The sequence below is a fragment of the Podarcis vaucheri genome (genome assembly GCF_965113315.1).
Source record: "Podarcis vaucheri genome assembly, chromosome: 12".
Taxonomy (NCBI): Eukaryota; Metazoa; Chordata; class Lepidosauria; order Squamata; family Lacertidae; genus Podarcis; species Podarcis vaucheri.
This window is the reverse complement of record NC_138750.1, coordinates 9501682-9519368: the sequence shown is the minus strand read 5'-3', so window position 1 is coordinate 9519368 and position 17687 is coordinate 9501682. Positions and strand designations below refer to the sequence as shown.

Here is a 17687-nt window from a genome sequence, read left to right as displayed (position 1 = left end):
AACTTCTCCTGATACTGAATTGCATGGGTCATATTGCACTTTTGCTTTTCAGATCTTCAGCTTTTAGGAAACACCTTCATGCCAGGAATCCCAGAGCACTGCAGAAGGTTCTGGAGTATGTTCTAAGGAGCATGGGCACTTCATATGGTCAGACTTGGCCAGGCCTAATCTTGTTGCCTTGTTGCCCTGTGTAAACTCAGTGCACCACAAGGGAAGGCTGAGAGGAAAGTTTGTCTTTCAGGGATGCTTGTCTACCATGATCCCTGATAACCTTCCAGGGTTCTCTAGAATATAGTTGAGAAGCCACTGAAATTCAGAGCAATCAACCTGGATATAAGTTGCCTGCTGCATATATCTTCCTCTTTCAGGTAAAATTGACAAACTATTTATATATTGGTTCTTCTGACATGCCTAGAACACAGTCTCGGAAGAGTGCCTCCACATGTTTGCTCCTCAAATCTCAGCACAAGGCATTGGCAAGTCACTGACCTGGCATGCAGAAACTTTAAATGAAGTCCGCTGGCATTCAGTATCTATAAATTAAATGGTGGCGAAAGTGGTGCGTTCTCTAAATGGAGTGAAGGATGGCTTTGACGTGTGCCCATAATTAAAACCTTTTCCTACGAATCTGATAATCCACCTTGGAAGAAAGAACAAAGAAAAATAAAGATAAGGAATCTTCAATCTGGAAGCCTCCGAGGTATTTTTCTGTGGGTGAAGCGAGAGAAAAAAGAAAAAGAAATATACATTTGCAGGTTTCCTAAATCTCAGTCCTAACAAAGAAGAGCCAAGTGATTTAAATTCTTGTTTTGTCCCTGGACCTTTGATAAAATAGGAACGTGGCCAGCTCACCTTCAATGGGGACTGTTTTCAAGCTCTTCCAAAATCATCCTTTCAGCATCTGTTCCATGGGTCCCTTAGTTCTTTCCTGCCATGTTTCAGGGAATGAGAGAACTCCCTCCCTGATGTTTCACACCTTATCCTTCTCTCCTCTTTTGAAGACCTTGTGAAATTGGGCAAAGAGCCAGCCTGAGAATGGAAAAGTACATTTAATACTGGAATAGCTAATGTCTTAAAATTTCCCATGGAACATCATATCCTGTGCTGGGTTTTTTTTTTTTAAAAAACTATAGTCCTCATCGACATAATAACCTGAAACTATTTCATTTGAAACCTCCATTTAAAATGGTAGATTTATGCTGTACAGAAATCTTTATTTGCAATAATGCAGATGCAGTCATTTGCAGTAGCTCATTGTACTCAGAAACAAGTGAGCAAATTCATTTGGTATAGCTGCTTCTTTTACTAGCCAAACAGACGGAAAATACATTACCTTGTAATAGAACATGTAATTTTTGTACAGTGAGCAGAAGGCACTATTTGATTGCAAAATCATTTGCACATTCTCATTCAATAGAAGCTTTTGGGGAGAGTGTGGTGGTGATCCTGCTCTGGAGTTAAAATAGTCGGGAGCAGGTAACGTGAACAGCCTGAAACCACTGAGAGTCAAATGAGACAACACAGGACTAGAAGAACAAATAGTCTTACCTGGAATAGGGTAAAAGGTAAAGGGACCCCTGACAGTTAAGTCCAGAAACGAACGACTCTGGGGTTGCGGCGCTCCTCTCAGTTTACTGGCCGAGGGAGCTGGCGTTTGTCCGCAGAAAGCTTCCGGGTCACGTGGCCAGCATGACTAAGCCGCTTTTGGCGAACCACAATACCACACGGAAACGCCGTTTACCTTCCCACCGGAGCAGTACCTATTTATCTACTTTCACTTTGACGTGCTTTCGAACTGCTAGGCTGGCAGGAGCAGGGAGTGAGCAACAGGAGCTCACCCCGTCACGGGGATTTGAACCGCCGACCTTCTGATCAGCAAGCCCTAGGCTCTGTGGTTTAGACCGCAGCGCCACCTGCGACCCTTGGAATAGGGTAGCACCCTCCTTTCATAAGCTACTGTCCCATTTTTTTTAGTTGTGAGAGATACCGTTGCTACTTTAGAAATGCAGTGTTTAAAATGCAGGCCAAATGATTTGAGAACTGATCTGAATTGATGAAACTGCAAGGTTATAAATCTGGTTCTCAGGTGTATGTTACTCATGTGATAACTAGTTTCAAGCTGAGCATATAGCACTATGCTGGTGGTAGAGTTTCTCTAGCTCTACTGAAAGCCTCAGTGGAGCACCCTTTTGCACTCACCACAGGCTCTCGTGGTCCCCCATTGGTTAAATGTAGAATCCTTTTAATAGTCAGTGGAGCTTGTTGGCAGGTGTCTTAGTAATTCCTTAGTACATTCTGAATGACAATGTCTGAAAAGTTTCTCTGAGCTTAAAAATAGCTAGACATCTGCTGCTTCATTATGTATAATTTAAGGGATTTGCTTTCAGGAAAAGATTTCTTTCTAAGAGTCGGAAATCCAGTGCACGCAGGATACAGTATATGGAGGGTGTCACTGTCTACCTGAAGGCTGAGCACTTTGTTGGCATCTTAAGGTATGAGAGCATTTTCTCTCCACCTCTCATTCTCCCTCATTCATCTAATTGGCTTTGCGGAGAAGTGGGGAGTAGCTATAGTTTCAAAACTGATTTCATTGGAGTAGCACCTGTTTACACCAGGTCTCAATTTAGCCTTAACATGCCTGTGGAATACATTGGAAACAACTCAAGACTCTTCAATAGAACTCTCTGCATTACAAAATTTCCTGTTAGAGGTTTTACTTTAACAAAGTTTCATTGTACCTATCTAGTGGCTTTTTGTGTTTAGCTTCTTTTTTTTTTTAATGAATCAAACTTCATGAGCTTTGCACTACAGCTTTGAGGAAGGAAGAGAAAGAGCTACTCACAAGAACACTTAAGAACTTTCTTGAGCTAATGAGAATATTATGGTGTGGAACAGTTTCAGCAAGTCTTGCCAAAGTCAAATACAAACATCATGCTAGGCAGGGATATACGAAACTCCAGCGAGAAATTCTGCTAGCTTGATTTTAAACTCTTCATCCTCCATTCAAAATCCTTCAGGTGGTTTACCAGAGATTTTCCTTATATGCAAAATCTGATGGCAATCAAAGAGTGCGTGGAACCCCTTTGGAAATTTTTTATAGTCTTATTGAAACTCTTTGGACTCTCATTGAAATTCCTCAAATGTGTTTTCCAGAAGAGAACCTTCAGCTTCACTTCAAAATTCACTTTGGCGGTGCAATTCTCAACTTATCCCTGGTGGATGGATGCAAGGTGGTATATGCAGTGTAGTGAAACCCACTTCCTACTAACTATGTGTTGGGCAGGGAGAAGGCAATGCATATTTGGATTGAGTCCATTGTCCAAGTATGAGCAAATAACATGGAAGCATTTAGATTTGCAGGGTATAAAAAACAGGAGGTCCCGATGGATGAACAAGGTAAATTGAAGCTCTGCATAAATGGAACTCTCTCCTAAGTACAGTTAATGGCTAGCAGCTTAGTTTTACTCCTCTTCATCTGTGCAAATTCTGTTGCAGATATGGAGGCTTGACAGAATGGCTGCTTCAAAGATTATGCTATAAAATGGGGATGATTAATTATGGATGTTGGCTAAGTTAAAATGTTTCCCATACAGGCTTACTTAATATGAACAAGCAGGTAGAGACCGCACAGGGGGTGGGAGGAATTCACATGGCCCCCACGTAGGCTAGAATTGACCTGATGAAACCCACCCATATTTGCACATTGGCCCAGATCTCTAAGCGGAATGGCTCAGTGGCATTATAATAAAACTGTCAGGCATCAGTATCTAATTTACACCAATATTTTTAGATTCTCTGTAGGAAAAATGTGTCTCTCCTTGCTGCTGAAAAATGAGGTGCGATTCTGTAAGGCTTGGCTGAAAAAGAACAGATGCCGACATCTCTAGAGTTAATATTTTTTCCTTAAAAACACATCTGTCATCAGCCTCCACTTAGAAGAGCAGTGAAGCACATATCTAAATAAACATGGCACTTGGCTCCAACACTGAACCTGCTTTTTGCATAGCAGCAGCTATTATTTTGTCATTGTGGGTGGAAGGTATTTGGGGCTGTGAACCAGCGGGCTATGGTTACTATTTGGCCACATTGCTGCTCTTCACTTTTAAAAGTAATTTCGGATTACACCTTCTCATATTGTTTAAAAGATTGGCTGGCACTGCAGGATTAGAATTAGCGTAAAGCTAACTGATAAACTCAGCTAGTTTATACAGCTGAGAACATTGTGGCCTGGAATGTACACTGAAGAGCAAAAGAGGGAAATTAGTTTATCTTGGGTGAGTGTTCACCATTTTGAGGAAATGAACATCTCCTCCGCTCCAACCTTCTGACCCTTCCTTGAGAGATGTATTTGCTGCACTCACCCACCCACCCCCGTCTCCAGCTGAAGAAAAGAAATAGAAGGTAGGTTTTTCAACTTCCATTCCATCCCATAGCTAGCATTTCCCCAGCTCTAAACTACAACAACTCCTGCCAACCTAGAAGTTCGAAAGCACATCAAAGCGCAAGTAGATAAATAGGTACTGCTCCGGTGGGAAGGTAAACAGCGTTTTCATGTGCTGCTGTGGTTTGCCAGAAGCGGCTTAGTCATGCTGGCCACATGACCCGGAAGCTGTACGCTGGCTCCCTCAGCCAATAAAGCGAGATGAGCGCCGCAACCCCAGAGTCGGTCATGACTGGACCTAATGGTCAGGGGTCCCTTTACCTTTAAACTACAACAAACACATCTGCTGCCCCAGGACGTTGACCATCTCAAAGCAAGGATAACCAAGGGAGGGAAGGAAGAGGGAATGGTAACTTGCAAGAGGGAGAATGGGATCTGCAGGGGTAACAATAAGAGCCCCTGCTATAACACAGACATGGCATTTGGATACAGAACTTGAAATTCATTTTTGGAGCTTGGAAATTTGTCCAGAACTGTTGGGCAAAATTCTCAACCTTCATTACTGAGGTGGGCTCTCTGCCATACAGTAGTTCTCAATCAAATCTGTGAGAAGACCTGCCAGATTCCTTTCTGGATGCCTGTTTTTGAAGTGGTCTCAGACTGACAATAGTAGAAAAGAAACTGCTTTGCCACAGTTATTGTGGTGGCAAAAATCTATATTAGCTGAACGTCTGCTAGCCATGCAGCCATGAAAGGCAGTGGAGCCTTGCCTAAGGTGGCAGAATTAAGTGAGCTGGGTGTCAGGGAACTGACATCAGAGGCACGGGAGAAGGAGAGGGTCTCTGATTCTGCAGGAGAAGGTCCCAGTGCTAGGGGGAGACTCAGCTGGGAAGAAGGGGAAGAGAATGAGTGTAACACCAGGGATCCAGGAGAGCAACGGGACAGGGAGGTGCAGGGGCTCCAGGACTCTTCGTTGGAAGTTAGTGAGGAGAGCCCAAGCACCCCGCTGCCCACGCCCACCCTGCGCAGGAGACTCCCGCGCAGTGAGAGGCGGAGACGATTGGGCGTCAAACAACTCTTATGTTGGCAGCGCTTTAAGAAACGCCCACAGACAGATTCTACGAGTGACTCAGGGCCGCCATGCTGAGATGGGCTGTGCAGTCCGGAGGGTTTAACCAGGCAATTCAATGCTCAAACGGGGCAGGATTACGCACGAGTAACTCCCAACCACTACACTGGGTGAGGAATGATACTTCATTCCTGGTTTGTGGAAGGGGACCCTGGATGGGCTGCTCTTGTAATTAACTTCTACCTTCCTTCATTCAAATGTATTCAACTTACAACGGTAAAATAAGAATATAACATTACAAAAGTAATGCTCTAAAAGCAACTCTGTCAAATTTTGGAAGACAAAACCACAGTATAATATGGTGTAGACTCCTTTTTTCTGTAGTGGCTCCCCCCACGTCCACCCCACCCCCGCTGCACTCAGGCCTACCTGGTGCCAAGAAAAGACATTTTTGTTTTCCTGGGTATTTGGGCAGCACTAGTTGTATTTTATGGTTAATCAGTTTTAAATGTATTTTTGTAATGTTGTTGCTGCATTTTTCACTTGCTAGTAAATTGCTTCAGGATTTTTTAGTGGGAAACAATATGCAAATTCAATAAACCTAATCCTAGTTTCAATTATTGCATTGGAGATTCTTCACATTCAATCCTACGACCGCAGGACAACACAGATACTTTGCTACGGATAAATTAGGTGTGAGCTTTTCACCATGAACTTCAGCAGTCAAAATAAAAAAATTTCTTCCAGTAGCACCTTAAAGACCAACTAAGTTAGTTCTTGGTATGAGCTTTCGTGTGCATGCACACTTCTTCAGAACTTCTTTCAGCAGTCAAAAGTACTACTGTAAACAACTACATGTGAATTCTGTATAAATATTTGTCTCCCTTCCCATGACTCCTCCAAAACACGGTGTTGGCCAATAGGACAGGTTGTTTGATTGTGGTTGAGGTGAGCATTGGCTATGCTGACTGGGGATGATGATAGCTGGACTACAACACTAGCTACCCTGACATATGAGATCCATAATACATTATATGTAAATAACACACAGATCATCTGCACATTTGCCATGATATTGGGTGCATAGGAGATTATATAATACATGTGATGCATAATACTGTGTGTAGTTTAAAAAGGTCTGAGAAGACTCTGCAAATATGCTCTAGTTTTGCAAAGTTTCCTGCAGATGTTCTCAAACATTTACTGTGTAAGCATGTGTACTGCTTAACTAGGTATTATATTTCCAGTCTCCTATGCCTGTGTGTTTCGAAGAACAAGCAGGATTTCCTGTTGGGGCAACCCTTTGATAGCTATGCTGAAGGAAGTGGAATGTGTGAAATCCTGTATATCCGGAGATTGCATCAGCAATAAGTGTGGAATGCAAATAGTCTTTAACAGGAAGTATGTGTGTGTTGCATGTGTCTAGGCACACCGACAACATACTAGAGAAAATGCTTCAGAAAATTTGTAAGTAGAAGTGCTCCGTAATAAAGTAGCAGGCCGTATAATGGCAAAAGAAGAAAACTATACAAATAAAGGATTTATAATGGGGTGCATGAGGTAGGTGTGGGTGTTTGTCTGGAGTTCATAATAGGCTCCAAAGCTACATGTGTTGGGAACTACCATGGATGCAGGACTTTCTGATGTTTCTACTGCAGCCATTCAGTTGGCTCAACAAACATGCTGCTTTTTCTGTTTAAAATTCCACATGAACAGCAACCATAAAGAGACTCAGACTTTCACAGTCCACTGTGTAGGATGGGTGCACCATGGGGTCAGTCCTAACAATCTAATCTTTATTTTGGAAAGTGGTTTTTTGCTGTCTGCTTGTTTTCCGTATGTCCGGACATCTCTTGAGATATCACTGCCTGTGCTGGTCCGGGGGGGGGTTACCGTGGGGCGAGGTCCAGGACCTGAGTCGAGGGTTGGCAGACAGTCCTCCACGGGCGAAGCGGGGTCCACAGCGAGGAGCCGGGCAAGGACAGGAACTCTGGGGGAACCGGACAGGGTGCTGGCCAAAACAGCTCTTCAACGACGTTGCTCCCGCAACCTGGGACCGGGCTGACTGGCCTTTATCTTCTCTGAGGCCAGGGGCAGTCCCAGCCCCCAGGAGACCCGCCTCTCCTGGCCTTAAGGCGAGCACTCCTCCTGGGGGAAACCAGTTCCCTTCGCCTCTCTGCCCTGAGCCTCTGCAGTTCAGGAGAGGCTGAAGGGTTACTGGACCCAGGGGGAGACTCACCTGTAGGCACTGAGTCCTCAACCACCTCCGGAGCCAGAGTGGATTCACCTGGTGCCTGCTCCTGAGGATCTGGCACAGGTGCAGGCGCTTCAGAATCAAGGCCCTGCCCCAGTTCAGCCGGCCCTGGAGGCGGGGACTCCTGTGCAGGCTGGGATTCCTCTGGTTCAGCCTCTGAATCGGATTCCCAGGCCATCACACTGCCAAACTTGGCACAAGGGATCCCAAGTTGGGGGGGGCACTTTTTGCCAATGCTTGGTTCCCAGTCGCCATTTTGAATCAAGATGGCTGACCAAAACGCAACATGGGTGTGATTTCACCCAAGTTTTGGTATAGGTTGAGCCTCCTCTCCAAATATTGTTGCCAGACATGGCACAAGGGTTCCTGAGGTAGGGTGACAGCCTTTGTTGTTGTTTGTGGACTGGGCACGGTTTTAAATCAAGTGGGTGGCCCAAAGCATCAGTTTGGCATGTTTCTGCTAATTTTTCGGCATAGGTTTGGCGGCCTTTCGAGATAATGTCACCATTCTTGGCACAGTGGTTCCCGAGGTGGGGGCAGTGGGCTTTGTTGCCATTGGGTTGTTGGGCACCATTGTGAATCAAGATGGTGGAATGAAGCGTGACTTTGGTATGACTGCACCCAGTTTTTGGTTTGATGCATCCAAATTCGCATGTTACACTATTCATTCAAAAAACACAATATTATCAGAATGTTAAAGTAAACTGTAGTATAATTTTAGACAGTCAACAGAGAAGGTGAACATACATACGGTGGGAATTTTGTATTACAGTGAGGTGGATTTCTTGGTGCCAGTAAGAATAAGTTTGTTCTAATTTAGGGCAAAAGTGCTTAGAAAAGCCAACAGTCTGGCATTCAAAATGCTCTTCTTCATCTAAAAGAAGCCCTGCTTTATTAATGATGAGTGATGACCAAGGATTTCTAGATGTTGATTTCTAGTAACTTTTCATGTTGAAGTAATATTTCAATGTGCACATTATACTCAGTATTTAACTAAATCTTTGTGTAAGATAAATACCCTTGCGGGCTGAATTCAAAAGTGGGCAACGTTGGAGCCCAAGATGGGTGGGTGCAAACCTTTTCTCTCTATTTCTGCCGTCTGCTTACCACCACTCCTCCTTGCCATCCACATTAAATTAGGGCAAGGGCTACATGTGGCCCTAAAGTCGCAAGTTGCCCAGCGCTTCTCTAAACCATAGTTGCAACTTACCACAATTTGTCATGTCAGAGGAGGAGACAGGAGCTCATAGTCCTGAGGGTCATTCACATAGCACTGAACTGTGGTTTAGCATTACAGCTCAGTATGACATTTGGCTCTTGAAAACAATTAAATAGAAAGCTTTTGTGTATTTGGTAGTGGAACAGGTTTAGAGGCTATCAAGCATTTTCAATTATTCTTAGTGCCTCTCTTTAATTTAATTCATGAAGGCTCTTCATTAGTAAGCATGAATTTCAGTGTTATGAACAGGAGGTTATTCTCTGCACCCATGGGCAAACAAAACAAAACAAAAACCCCACCTATTTTATATAATTATGCAATTTGTATTGTCTTAACAATTACAAAAAAAGGAAACTAATTATTGGCATCTTTTTTCACATGCTGAAATGAGCAAGGGCTCATGGGCTCAATTCTGACACCATACCACCATAAGACACTTTGACTATTATTTAAGTAATATCTGAATTGACAAGCCAGAAACCATGGTTTGAAGTCAAGTTTGCATTCCTGTGTTTATGCTAACTATGGATTGGCATGATGCCTGAATCAAGAAACCACAGTTATGGTTGTTGTTCTATGCCTTGAGGCTGTTGCTTCACAGAATGAATTCATGGAGCAAAGTGCAAAGAGGGTGAGTGATTTAAGCACACAAGGAAGCGACAATCATGGGGTCCATGATATATGTCTTGTTTTGTCCTAAGCCATAGTTTGGTGTAATATCTGGTAAAACTATTAAATTCAATGAATTAAAAGAATAATAGATTATACATTGTGCAAAGTGTTACCAGCGGTGAATGGAATATATCAGATTCCTGTGTTGCAGGTTTAATTGAGCTTCTTTGCTAAGAGGAAATTCTTTGACATCATTACGATGTACTTTGGCTAAAAGCCTGACATGCTGAAGTGTATTTTTGTGATCCCAGGAAGCACAGCCCCTGGAAAGTAGAATAGATGACAAACAGCAGCATTGATTTGGCCTGTGGCACCACACACTTCAGCATGTTTGCCGGTTGTTAAGAAGGAAGATGGCTGTAATTCAGTGGATTCCTTTTGATCTGAATTACTAGCTGATGGACAGTACAAAAATTCATTGCAGCTGGATGCACCTATAAAAGCTTAATTACAAAAGAGGAATCAGTCCATAATTACTTGGGGTTCTAATGTCCCAAGAATTTTACATTGCACAGACAAGGAACCTTGTATGAAACCTGGGGGTGTGTCCTGTCACACGATTTTTCCAAATGTTTAACTTTTATATTTATAACACCAAAACTTACAGAACATATTTTAACATTTTGGATGCTGCAATTTCCTATTTTTTAATGTGTCATACATCATCTAGATTTAGCACACCCACACGAAGTTGTGAGTTCCCGCTCCCAAATAAAATAGATGGTATTAGGCTAGCTAGGTACAGTGTAGTTAGTGAGGGTATCATTTTTTTAACTTAACCATTTCCAGGTACTACAACAGCATAAATAACATTGCAAGTAATGGATAACACATGGAAAGGAGGACGAATCAAAATAATCTTGGCAAGCCCTGGCGCAAGAGTTTGTCCATTTGATTTCTGCTCTTCCCTTTGTGCCATATTCATGACATGCACACGAGGCTTCAATCCCACCAAAGAGATGCAAAATCACTTTCTATTTCAGTGTGAAAAAGCTCTCAGCTCTACTGTTAAGTTCAAATTCAGTATGCACCAACAAATAACAACATAGTTCAGATTTATAGCTACCGTGGCTGTATAACCGAATAACTAATATGTTTGGATTGGACTGGTGAGGAAAATTTCCTTTTTTTCACCATTTGGTAAATGCTGAGGTATTTGGTTGAAACTGGTCCTCTTTTGGAATTAAACTTTTTATAGGTGCATCCAGCTTTTTAAGGCTCCTCTTTGAAAACAATTACAAAAGTATTGCTTATTCTCTTGTAACGTTGGGTCACCTTCATAATATTGCCTCAGTATTATTGGGGCAGGAGAAAGATGTTACAAGCAGAAAGGTTTGAAGTTGACATGCTCCCTGTTTTGCTAGCTGTTGTCATTCTTAAAAAAAAAAACTTGCAACAGATAATTTCAAATCTGTATCCAGGGCAGCTGTTTACCAGCTCCATCTGGTACGCAGGCTGAGACCCTATCTGCCTGTGGACTGTCTCGCCAGAGTGGTGCATGCTCTGGTTATCTCCCGCTTGGATTACTGCAATGCGCTCTAGGTGGGGCTACCTTTGAAGGTGACCCGGAAACTACAACTAATCCAGAACGTGGCAGCTAGACTGGTGACTGGGAGCGGCCGCAGAGACCACATAACACCGGTCTTGAAAGACCTACATTGGCTCCCAGTACGTTTCCGAGCACAATTCAAAGTGTTGATGCTGACCTTTAAAGCCCTAAACGGCCTTGGCCCAGTATATCTGAAGGAGCGTCTCCACCCCCATCGTTCTACCTGGACACTGAGGTCCAGCACCGAGGGCCTTCTGGCAGTTCCCTCACTGTGAGAAGCCAAGTTACAGAGAACCAGGCAGAGGGCCTTCTCGGTAGTGGCGCCTTCCCTGTGGAACACCCTCCCACCAGATGTCAAAGAGAACAACAACTACCAGGCTTTTAGAAGACATCTGAAGGCAGCCCTTTTTCGGGAAGCTTTTAATGTTTGATGTATTATAGTATTTTAATATTCTTTTGGAAGCCACCCAGAGTGGCTGGGGAAGCCCAGCCAGATGGGCGGGGTAGAAATAAATAATAATAATAATAATAATAATAATAATAATAATAATAATAATAATAATAATTTCTCACTGGGGCCTGAGTGATCAAGGCCGCATATGCGCTATATACTTAAAGTAGCATCATACCACTTTAAACTGCCATGGCTTCCCCAAAGAATCTTGGGAAGTGTAGTTTGTGCAGGGTGCTGAGAGCTACAATTTCCAGAAGGGTTGATTGCCCCAACACCAGATGGAGGGGCACAGACTCACCGTTTCTGCTTTAAACCACTGAAGGTGTCTCTCGCTTGACCTACCTGCTCCTTCGGATAACCTCATCACTCATGCATCACGAAAAAACCTTTTGGGCATGGTGCCTGTTTCTAGGCTTCTCCTGTGAGCAATTGGACCATTTTTCAAAAGTTGTAGGTTTAGTTCTCTGATAACCGCACCTGCACATTCTTGAAAAAGAAAAAAGAAAAGGGGGGGGGGATCTATCTGTTCTCTGAGCTGCCTAAGTGGAAAAAAATCATTTCAGAGTTTCCTGACTGATTCATAATTCAGAGCAGCAGTTTCAGACCGCAATATACTTTGCATCCCTGGATGCTATGTTGAAAGGATTATGAGCGCAGGCCTAAAGCTGTGTGCATTCAGGATGTTTCAGCAGCCCCCCCTTGGGGCAAGTTGGAGGGGGGAAAGAAAGGCTGTGTTCTTTTCAGACAGTGCAGTGTCTGAAAATCTTATTAAAGTGTGCGCATGCAGTAAAGATAATGCTTTATTTTGGGTATTGGTATTAACATTAGAATTAAAACGTCTCAGTAAACTCATCACACACCACAGCTTCCTCCTCTGTGCTCTAGAGAGGTAGAGCATTTATATTACTTGTCTCTCAAGAGAGTTTAGAGAGAGATCCTGAATGCATGGGGCTGTGGACAACTCATAATTCTTTCATGCCTCTAGGAGCGCAGAGTTTATTGCTGGCTGCGTGTGCTGCTTTAAATTATAAACTATACAGGAAATTTAAATGAGACGATCTGGAGCAAAGATTTCTTTCTTTCTTTTTTTCAATATGAGTTGATTGCAGTCCTTTGTGGAAGACACAGAACAGGTTTTGCTGCAGCGAAGGTTGCTGCTGCCCATTCATTCATAGCCGCCGTCCGTTTATTGTCTTCTGAAATGAGAAACAAAAGCCACACCGAAACAGAATACAGTGGTGCCTCGCAAGACGAAATTAATTCGTTCCGCAAGTTTTTTCTTCTTGCGAGTTTTTCGTCTTGCGAAGCACCCTTTCCCATAGGAATGCATTGAAAATCAATTAATGCGTTCCTATGGAAACCGCTTGCCAGGCTGGCGGTGCGGAGAAGGGCTTTTCTCCCCACCGCAAGCCTTCAGGACAGGTACGGGAACAGAGGGGAAGGGGCGCAGCGCTTCTTCTCTGTTCCCGGGGCTTGCGGTGGGAGGAGGGTTTTTCCTCCCCACCGCCAACATTCAGAACAGCATTCTGAATGTTGGCGGTGGGAAGGAAAACCCTCCTCCCACCGCAAGTCTTCAGGACAGCCATCCGAAGGCTGGCGCGGGGAGAAGGTCTCTCCACCCCACCACCAGGCTTCGGAGGAGCCTTCCGAAGCCTGGCGGCAGGAGGAGGTCTCTCCGCCCCACCGCCAGGCTTCGGAGCAGCCTTCCGAAGGCTGGCGGCGGGAGGAGGTCTCTCCGCCCCACCGCCAGCCTTCGGAGGAGGTCCGAGGACAGTGGGGAAGACGCGCTGCGCTTCCCCGCTGTCCCAGAGATTTCTCTATGGGCTTTCGTCTTGCGAAGGAAGCCCATAGGGAAATTCGTTTTGTGAAGCGCCTCCAAAACGGAAAACCCTTTCATCTAGCGGGTTTTCCGTCTTGCGAGGCATTCGTCTTGCGGGGCACCACTGTATTGTTTAGGCTGATAGCTCTGTTTGGTAGTAGAGACAATCTTTTCTCTTTATTCACAACGCCCAGCAGATGAACTGTGCTCCCTGACTAGGGCCTCTCTGTGCTTATATACATGTTGATAATATTTCATTTAAAGGGCTGGGTTGGCCAAAACAATATTTCTTTCATAGTTTGACCTTCACCCTCTCTATTTTATTCCCAAGACCTTTATTCTACGTTGTACCGTATAACTCCAAGGATAGCTCTTTATTCTTTTAAAAACAGTCTTTCTCAAAATCCGGCCTCGTGTTCCCATATTATTTTCTCATTTTTTAGTGCCTGCTTATGGGGGATTTTTGCCTTCGTTTTTAGCTCTGTGTTTCCCCTCACAGTGGTAGTCTTTAGAGCAGCAATTGTCTGGTGTGGAGGCACCAGTCTGCCTCTCCTGTCTTTGGGATCCAACTTTCCCTCGGGAGAAGTCACAAGATTATAGAAAGACGGCTTGAAATAAAATAACGTAACCGTTTCAAACCTGAAACCAAATTTAACTCCTTTTGTAACTCCATGAAAAAAGGAAAAGAAAGATTTTAATGGATAACAAAGGTACATGGAACATCTCTGTTTTCAATTAATAAGAGCAGGTCAGTTACATTCGGTATGAGATGCTGCCAGTGCTTTTTTTCTTAAAAAAAAAAAAGTTTAGGGGTACTCTCATTTTGACTCAAGAAAATCACCACTTTATAGTTCAAATTGGGGGAAATAAATATGGTAAATGGACAAAAGTACAAAGATTCACAAAATGTTTAGGGGTATATGTGTCCCCCCCCCGAAAAAAGCACTGGATGCTGCTATCATAGGCATTGTGAGTTTAGGACAGAGAGAAGGGAGGAGAAAGAAGGGGGGAATAACAATATTTCATTCTTTTGCATAGTACATATGCACAGTTTCTGTATCAGTGTCAGGTGGACTCCCAGCACCCATAACAAACCAAATTCCCCAGGATTATTTGTGCTTCATATGGTGTGGATGTTACAATATGCTGAAATGCATTGCATAAGATTTGGCCTATGACGTGTTTGTCTAGGTGAGAATCTTATCTTTCCTGCTGGATACGTTAGCATTTAATTAAAGTGTGTTTAGAGAAGTGTGGCTCAGGCTGCACTGTGTTCTTCAGCTGTGCGTTCTCTAACTGACCCTATTTTCTTTTAGGGTGGCAGGACACAGTGCATACAGGAAGTGTGCCCCATTCTTTCATGTCCCCAGCATCTCAGTCATACTCCATCCGGACAGTGTTGCCCAAAATGTTTGGGTGAGTGGTTGTTTAAACAGGCATATTGCATGTACTCTGTACGTTTTCTTTCAGACAACTCACAGACACTCGAGGAAGCTTATGCATAGTTATATAGCACAGAACATTTTTGAAAGAGAACAATTGCATCAAATAAATGGAATATAGTTAGAAAATTATATCTTTTACAATGGTGTTATTGTGATTATTTTCATTTCCCCCCTGTTTTTCTTTATCGGGAATTAGGCCAAATCTTGGCCACTTAAATTTGGCCTTCTATCGATGTCAGATGTACTATTTACTTTGGAGAATAAATGTGATTTTCGGAACTGGATCTGGAAGATTATTATGTACATCTGTTTTTGCTCTCCCCAAATGAGAGCAATGCTGTATGGTATTTTATTTATTTATTAAGACCATCTTAAAACCACCCTTCACCCAATGATCACAGGGTGGGTTAAAATAATATTTAAAAGAGGCAACAACTATCCAATGATTAGAGCAGATAAAACTGTAATACACATGAAAATGTTTTGCAGAAACAGACTAACATCCAGATGCAACATTAGCAAAGTTGTGGTTTGCTTGGTTGTTTTTTTTACAGTCAGGTGGTATATAAATTGTATGAGATAAATAAATAAAACAGTCGTACCTCTGGGTGGGTTGGGGAAGATGTTCCATAATCAGCGTGTCACTACTCAGAAGGCGCTGTCTCATATCACCACCCAGTGTTTAGAAATTCAGGTGGTGAGAAAAAAAGGGCTTCCCTTCCAGACTGAAGAATCTGGTGAGGCTGCTGCAGGGACACATTTATTCACATCCCTGGTCCCACGTTGTTTAAGGTCAACACTGGCACCTTAAATCAGGGGTTGGCAACCCATGGACCGGATGCAGCCCACGAAGACCGTTTTACCAGCCCACGAGCCGCCCACAAACCGAGCCGCCCACTTGGCAAGTCCCCCACGCGCTGCGCTAAACCAGAGCAGTGCGGCACGGGGACTCACTGAGTGGCGCCAGAAATGGTGTCTGTGCATGCACAGATACCAAAAATGGCATCTGCGCGTGTCCAGACACCGGAAATCGCGGCACGATTTCTGGTGTCTGGGCATGCGCAGAAGCGATTTCCGGCATTGCGCTGTGCCAGTCCGGCCCACAGACAATCTCCGTGGGAGTGATCCAGCCCATGGCCGTAAACCTTGCTGACCCCTGGCTTAAATTCTGCCTGGAAGCAAATAGGGAGCCATTAAGAACTTTAAAGATCAGTAAAAGTTAAAGGTAAAGGGACCCCTGAACATTAGGTCCAGTCGTGACCGACTCTGGGGTTGCGGCGCTCATCTCGCTTTATTGGCCGAGGGAGCCGGCGTACAGCTTCCGGGTCATGTGGCTAGCATGACTAAGCCGCTTCTGGCGAACCAGAGCAGCGCACGGAAACGCCGTTTACCTTCCCTCCGGAACGGTACCTATTTATCTACTTGCACTTTGATGTGCTTTCAAACTGCTAGGTTGGCAGGAGCAGGGACCGAGTAACGGGAGCTCACCCCGTCACGGGGATTCGAACCGCTAACCTTCTGATCAGCAAGTCCTAGGCTCTGTGGTTTAACCCACAGCGCCGCCCGTGTCCCTAAAAGATCAGTATATGATCCCTAATAGCTACTCCAGTGAACATTTTAGTTGCAGCCTTCTGTACTAATGATTATTTCTGGACCATCTTTCAGTAAAGCCTCTTGCATAGAGTACATTACAATAATATAAATAGGAGGCTGCCAGGGTGAGAGAAACTGTGGCTAGGCCACCGAATCCATGAATGACTGCAGCTGGAGAACGATCTGAGGCTAGAAAGACGCAGTCTGTGCCACTGAGGCTCCCGAGATGGAGTGACAAAGTTGGGGCAGGGGTTATCCTCAGAGTACACATCTGTTTATTTATTTAGTTATTTAATTTATTAAACCACAAATGAGTACACAACCATTATTTTAATAGTAACGAATACACAAAACCAACTGGAGGCGACGAATTCTTTCCTTGCATTCAAAAATGGTATATAGAGTGAGGGTTGGGGTCAACTAAATAGTTCTGCTAGCAAGAGGCAGAGCGATGGCTCCTGTTAGCGCAACAGGGCTTCCTCCCCTCTCCTCTGCTATGTGACCCCTGCCCCCCGAACAGTGTGTGGCAAGAGGAAGGGGAGGTTGTTCCATCAGAAAAGCAGATATGCTTGCTCTGATAGAACATTTGTTTTGGTGTGATATTGAATTCTTCCCTGAATATGTGAAATCACCTGGCTGCTGTGGAGACTAGATGATCCACGGGATCCCTTCCAACTCTGTGATTATATCATTATTCCAATAAGGATCTCCACAACTTGCATGGGGGAAAGCATATCAGCTCATTTGGTTAGGGCATAGTGCTGATAACGCCAAGGTTGCAGGTTTGGTCCCCATATGGGACAGTTGCATATTTGTGCATTGCATGGGGTTGTACTAGATAATCCTCAGGGTCCCTTCCAACTCTACAATTCTGTGATTCTACGTGCTAATGGTAATTTACATCCTGTGTGCTAGTTAGACTCTTCCAGTATTGCAGCTGTACTTCCAGGAACGTACAGCTAACCCCATTGAGAAAAGGCTGCCTACCCAGTTCCCTGACCCAAGAACTACCACCCCACAGCTCTTCCATCTTGTTGGGATCAGCCTCAGTTTGTTGGCCCTTATCCAGACCACTACTGTCCCCATCCAACACCTGCAAGACATCCCTGTGGCTCCAGTGATAATGAGAAATAGAGTCCTTGACATCAGCATATGGCTGATGCCACTCCCCAAACCCAGCAGCAGTGTTCCAGCACTACTCCAGAGGAGCATCTCTTGATCTGGGCCAGGCG

At 44.1% G+C, this 17687-nt stretch overlaps 1 protein-coding gene across 1 annotated transcript in view; it reads left to right on the top strand.

Annotated features, from left to right (window-relative positions):
- Positions 1-17687, top strand: part of BMPER (BMP binding endothelial regulator) — a 166405-nt gene that overhangs the window by 67443 nt on the left and 81275 nt on the right. The window contains exon 7 of the mRNA XM_082192843.1: positions 14734-14833. Within this exon, the coding sequence (XP_082048969.1) occupies positions 14734-14833 (100 nt within the window). The remainder of the gene's footprint in view (positions 1-14733; positions 14834-17687) is intronic.